Here is a 6,556-nt window from a genome sequence, read left to right as displayed (position 1 = left end):
CAAAGATAAATTACTAAACACTAATTACGTCTCTATATATAACGGTAGCAAAAAGACACTTTAAAGATAAAAAAACAGAAAAAAAGCCTGGAAAAATCCCGGCCAAGGCTCATACGACATATATCGGACTGCCACAGCGGCACAACAAAAGAGAAATTCAATTAACTTTTGTGGACCCAGCAGGAGATTGACTTCGCGCAGGGTCAAATGCCAAGGCCAGCAACCCCAGAGGAGCGTCAAGCCAGGACGCACACCCCGACTCCCCAAATGCCCCAGACCCAAGTCTACCGCGATGAGGGCTGGCAATGAAAAGACAAACGGACGACAAGAGTTCTACCTGTAAGCGTGGGCAAGTTCTCAAAGGCCATGGACGCAGCACTACCAGGCAAGCACACGCGCGATCTCTATGACAAGCTGAAGCGAAGGAAGGCCTGCGTATTGGCGCAGCTCCGAACCGGAATGGCGAGACTGAACGGTTTTTTGAGCAGGATTGGGGCGGTCGAGTCAGACCTTTGTGCCTGTGGACAAGCGAGGGAATCAGTGGAACACTTTCTTTTCCGATGCGTGAGATGGACAGCTCTGAGGGAAGACATGCTGCAATGCACAGTGGCAAGACGAGGAAGCCTCTCGTTCTATCTGGGAGGGAAAGCGCCATCAGATACAAGGCATTGGTCACCAGATATGAAGGCAGTCCGGGCGACGATCAAATACGCAATGGCAACAGGAAGGCTGGAGCTGAATGAAGAGGAGAGTCTAAACCAGTCACAGTAGAAGAAGCCGACACTCAACACCACGAGCCTCAACCACGAGCCTTAACCAGCAGGTCCCGCTTTAGGCTCGTCTGCTGAAGATAGGACGCTGAACACTTGGAGAAAGTAGCGCTCCAAGTCTGATCTGCTAACAACAACCAAGGCAAGAGGTAAATGGTGCAGCGAGAAAGAGGGAAGAAGTAGGGGGCTTGTACGAGTTAAACGCAAAACGATCTGATCCGGATGTAGCTAGCGTGCTAAGGCCCTATAGGCCCAGTGCCTCCGGGCGAAATAAATTCCATCCATCCATCCAAATAAAGGGTCTCGTGGCCGCCTCCAGAATCAAATGACCACTTGCGGCCATTTTCCTTCAACGCCTTCGCAACACCAGACCATTCGCACCCTGTCTTCGATGTGCTGGATCGACGAACCGTAGACTGTGAGGCACGTATGATGTATCTTGCCTCCACGGTCGCAAGCAATCTCATATCGGGTTGGTTTGCCATCCTTATAGTTCGAAGGACGTTGCTTGAAAAAGGCAAGGCCGTTGGAATGGCCCCAGGCATTCAGGTCCTGTATGAGAGTATCGAGAGTCTCATAGAGTTGATGAGGGAGAACGGGAAGGCCGGGAGCCGTCGCACGAGGAATCGCATTCGAGACTTCACAGTCTACCATCTTAGCGAGCGGAAAGAGAAATCCCGCTGGAGCGCTTGATCTGGATTCACCGAAGCCGGCGAAAGCGACTTGCAAGAAAAAAATGATGTTATATTTATTTGGACGTGGGGAATTGCTGTTTACCTTGATGGAGATAGAGGCGAAGAGTGAATTTTCCGGTAGTGCACGATGTAATATTCTGTACGGAAATCCACCCTGCATTTAAAGAAGTGGGTCTACAGGGCGAGGAGTAGAACTCACAAAATAATGATAGTTAGTTATATACCACGTTAATATATAGTTATTTGCACTCAGTTGTATGCGCGACAGACAAATTTTATCCTTGAATTATAATCTATAGGAGATCGCCTCACGAAAAGTGGGCCAAAACCGACGAAACCGACAGCATTCGAAAGCCCTCGAAAAACCCTATCTAACAATACCGCTTGCAACGGTGCGCGACCAGTGGCGCGGCCGCAGTGAGTGCTACGGTTAGGAGGGTACCCGCGGGTGCCGACCGCGTCTACCGCGTCCAAAATTTTCAACCGCCAAGCCACTAAGAGCCTTGGCCCCGTTACCCGGCCAGCCAACGGAACGAAGCCCCTGAAGCCAGCAAGACGAAGCCCCTGATGTGGGCAGGCCAACCGCCATCGGCCCCGTCGGAAGGGCCCCCCATAGAGGGCCCCCTGGTAGAGGTCCTCCCGCAGGGCCCTCTGCATGGCCCTCCACAGCGCCTAACCCCCCCGAGACTACCTAAGGCAGAGCATTTCAGAGGCCTGTTGAACGGCTTGGTAAATCTAGTACCTATCGAGAACAGAGGAGAGGCCCGGGGCCTCGCAAAGGACCTAAGCGACCTATTTGCAAGTCAGAAACAGGGGCACCACCACTCGAAGGAAAGCCTGGGAGGGCTTACGGCAGCCCACCTACAGAAAGTAGTTACGGAGGCGGTCCAGGCTGCCGTGGGACCCAATCGAAGTGCGACACAGGGCCGTTCGTGGGCTGCAGTGGCCGCAGGGCCCGGGCAAGGCTTGCAAGCTCAACCTACGAAAATCATCCCCCAGAGGGCCGACCGGGAGCTACTAGTGCGGGGAGCCAACGTGTCAGCCGACCTTGCACAAAGGTCCCCAGTCGAAATCATCCAGGCCATCAACCAAGCCTCAACCAAGCAGGGAGCTATTGCAGCCCGGAAGCTCCCTAGCGGGGACACAGTGGTAACGTTCAACGACTCGAACACCAAAAGCTGGCATTCCAACAACACCCAGTGGATTCAACAAGCCTTCGGGGAGCAGGCTAAAGAGGCTGGCAGAACTTACGCAGTGCTGGTGAAGGGCCTGAGGAAGGCCGACCTACAGGGTACTACGGAGGAGGTGTTCGGGGGAGAACTAGGCCTTTGGTTAGTGGACAAGGTCAAGTTCAGAGTCCCAACCAACCCAGGGTTTACCAGGGCGACGGTACTAGTTGCCCTTAGAGACCAAGAGGAGGCTCGGAAGGCCTGTGACCAGGGGATAATCTGGAACGCTCAGCTACTCGACTGCCAGCCCTACTGGGCAATGCTGGAACCGAAACAGTGCTTCAAGTGTTGGAAATGGGGCCACATACAGAGGTTTTGCCAGAAAGAGGCCCTGTGTGGGAGGTGTGGTACGGGGGCCCATGGGGAGGGCGGGAGGGCCGGGGAGGCCCTCTGCCCTACCCAGCAGGGTCAGGTGCCCTGTAAGTGCCCCTGCTGCGGAGGAAAGCACCCGGGCTGGGCCAAGGAGTGCCCGGGAAGGGCCAGGGCCAAGAAGGAGGCGAGAGAGGCATACCAATACCGACCAAGGGTGTTCGAGCCAGCTCGGACAGCAGCTGCGGAGCCTATAACAGCACCAAGATCAGCATTCACCTACGAGAAGGCCCGACCACAGGAGGAGGAGTATGGATTTCTGAGAGTCGGGGCAAAAAGGCCACGGTTGGGCAGAGGCCGGCCAACGTTGATTTCAGTGGCTGGAAGGGACCCCTCCCAAAGCCGGATTAGCCTTGGTTCGGGGGGGATATTCGGAGCTATCCAGCCCACCCAGCCCACTCAGCCCACCCAGCCTACCCAGCCTACCCAGCCGGCCGAACAGGCCCAACCAGCTGAAGACGCAACTATGGAAACTAATGAAAATTAGAGTCCTGCTGTGGAACACCGAAGGAAACAAGCAGGCACTCGAGGCCCTGCTAGAAGAAGCGCAGTACGACCTAATGGCTATTCAGGAGCCATGGATCAACCAACAAACCAAGTCAACCTACTGTCCCAGAGGCTCGAAATACCACCTAGTTCATAAAGCAAGTGGGCGAGCGGCTATATTCGTCAGCCGAAAGTTCGACACAGGACAGTGGGAATATGAGACTTCAGAGGAACATTGTAAGGTATGGTTCCCAGGGCTCGGGAACAGTGGACTAGAACTCTGGTCTATCTATAACCCCCTTGAGGATAAAACCCTCCTACAAACCCTCCTAAGTCGGCCGGCCCCAGCCTACCCAGTAGTATTAGCGGGGGACTTTAACCTACACCACCCGCAATGGGACCGGTTTGGCCGGTACGAAAGGAAGGCCGAGGCTCTCCTAGAGTTGGCACTACAGTGGGATCTCGATCTTCGAACTCCAGCAGGCACTATAACCAGGGCACCGCAGGGGGCCCAGCGAGGCCGCACTTCGACAATAGACCACTTCTGGGCATCAGTGGGTCTACAAACGACCTACTACGGCCTGGAATACAGGGGGAAGTCAGACCACTACCCACAGATTTTGGAAGCTGACATCGGAGGCCCCCTACCACAACAAACCCAGCCAGGGGGTTGGAACTGGAAGATGATGGACAGGCGTAGGGTGGAGGCCGAGGCGGCCCTCCTACCAGAGAAAATAGGCCTAGAGGACCCAGGGCCACAGGGCCTCCGGGCACAAGTCAGGGAGCAGGAGGGTTTAAAAGAAGCATTCAACTGGTTGGTCGAGGAGCTACAGAGGATAGCTGAAGTGGCCACCCCTCGGAAGAAGGCCAACAGAGGCCACGGCTCGCCGTGGTGGTCAGTGGAGGTCCAGGAGGCCCAGGGAGAGGCAAGGAGAGCCGAAAGGGAGTGCAAGGCAGCCCCGTCGGAGCACAACAAAGAAAGACTTAACCAAGGTCTACGGGCCCTCGCGGCCACCATCAACAAGGAGAAAACGAAGACCTGGAGGACAACAATGCAGAAAGCCACCCACAAAACCGACCTGCTATGGAGCCTAGAACGCTGGGCCCGTTGCAGAAGCTTCGCCCCCCCAGATCCCCCGAAACTACCCGCTCTCACAGGGCCCCCCGGAGGCCAGGACCTCTCCACCCACAAGGAGAAGGCGGAGGCCTTAGCACGCCGGTTCTACCCTAACCCAGAAGCTGACCTTTCTGATATAGAGGACCCGGACCTGCTAGAACAGTGGGTTCCGAAGTTCAATATAGAGGAAAAGGTTACAGTGGGTGATGTTAGGGCAGTCCTTTCGAAGATTAGTCCTTGGAAGGCTCCAGGCGAGGACCACTTACCTATAGGCCTTCTTAAGGCCTGCGGGCGCCCACTGTTCAGGGTGCTAGCGGTTCTCACGGAGGCGTGTTTCCGGATCGGATGGTTTCCAGAAATATTCAAGAGAGCCAAAACAGTTGTCCTACAAAAGCCCGGAAAAGAGCCGAGTACCTACCGAACTCCAGGAGGTTACAGGCCCATAGCCCTCCTACCTACAGTTGGGAAGGTCATAGAAGCACTGGTAGCAGAGAGGATTACTAGTGCTGCAGAGGCCTACGGCCTACTACCAGCGGAGCAGATGGGAAACCGAGAGCACAGGTCAACAGAGGTAGCGATTCGGCTAGTCGTAGCCCAAGTCCAGGAGGCCTGGCGGCAGAAAGCAACCGCCTCCCTTCTACAGTTGGATATCTCAGGGGCATTCGACACCGTCAACCATACCCGGCTACTAGCCACTCTTCGGCTACAGGGTTACCCACAGTGGGTGGTTCTGTGGGTGAAGGCGTGGTTAAGTAACAGAGTTGCGATCCTCCACTTCGACGGCCAGAAAACAGAGGACATCCCAGTCATAGCGGGAGTCCCCCAGGGCTCACCACTATCCCCGATCCTATTTATCCTCTACATTGCCTCCCTATATCAGGCCCTGAAAACAGCTCATCCACTGGTTAGCATAGTAGGGTTCGCAGACGACACAAACCTACTGGCCTTTGGAAAGAACCCAGAGGCCAATACACAGCAACTGGAAAAAGCTTGGAAGACCTGCTTGCAGTGGGCTGGTACCCGGGGGATGGCGTTCGCACCTCAAAAGTGCGAATTAATTCACTTCAACAAAGGTCGGAGACAGTGGGAGAACCCGGTGGCCCTGGCCCACCCAGGGGCCAGTGGCTACAGCACAGTTAAGCCAGTGGAATCGGCTCGGTTTCTAGGAGTCTGGCTGGACTGGAAGCTGTCATGGAGGGCGCACCATCAAGCTGTGGAACGGAAACTCAAAACCCAAGATTTCGCCTTATCGAGGATTGCAGCAAAGACGTGGGGCCCGAGCCTATCCAGGGCTCGGGAGGTCTACGTAAAGTGCATCCGCAGTGCCATAGCTTACGGAGCCTCCAGCTTCCACCAACCAACAGCTCCAAGAGCTACAGGGCCGAAGGGGCCTGCAAAGGTCTTGTCAAAAGCTCAGAACAGGAGCCTTCGAATAGTAGTAGGGGCATACAAGTCAGCTCCTATTCGGTGCTTAGAAACAGAGGCCTGGGTGCCACCGCTAGACCTATATCTCAACAAGCGGCTGGCCGACTTCGAGGGCCGGCTACAGAAGCAGGCCCTACAGTCAGGGGCTGGGCCGGAGGCTGAGAGAATAACCACGGGGCATCTAATCACTGAGGCCTGCAATAAGGTCTACCGAAGGTTCAACAAGAGGAGGAAAACCCGAGGCCGGAGGCCCCGTCAGGGCCCGCAGAGTCCCACGCCCACTGAACTAGCCGCTAGTGTAGTGGCCCAGTGGGTTAACTACAAATGGAAGATCGGGGGGAAGGATAGGGGGTCGAATACCAAGGAGGTGGTCGAACTGGCCTGGCAGGCCCGGTGGGAACAACAGAGAGCTAGTCAACAAAGTACTACTCAACAGAGGGTATTAAACAGGAGGATAGCCGACGA

At 55.4% G+C, this 6,556-nt stretch overlaps 1 protein-coding gene across 1 annotated transcript; it reads left to right on the top strand.

The window, feature by feature from the left end:
- Positions 1–1,670: 1,670 nt before the first annotated feature.
- CHGG_10776 (uncharacterized protein) lies at positions 1,671–6,102 on the top strand (the record flags this gene model as incomplete). Its single annotated transcript, XM_001226042.1, has 5 exons — positions 1,671–1,676; positions 1,765–1,882; positions 2,205–3,312; positions 3,551–5,972; positions 6,031–6,102. The coding sequence occupies 5 exons, from the start codon at positions 1,671–1,673 to the stop codon at positions 6,100–6,102; spliced, it is 3,726 nt and encodes a 1,241-aa protein (XP_001226043.1).
- Positions 6,103–6,556: the final 454 nt, after the last annotated feature.

The sequence above is a fragment of the Chaetomium globosum genome, genomic scaffold, assembly GCF_000143365.1.
Source record: "Chaetomium globosum CBS 148.51 scaffold_8 genomic scaffold, whole genome shotgun sequence".
NCBI classification, from domain to species: Eukaryota; Fungi; Ascomycota; class Sordariomycetes; order Sordariales; family Chaetomiaceae; genus Chaetomium; species Chaetomium globosum.
This window is presented reverse-complemented; position numbering and strand designations above follow the sequence as displayed.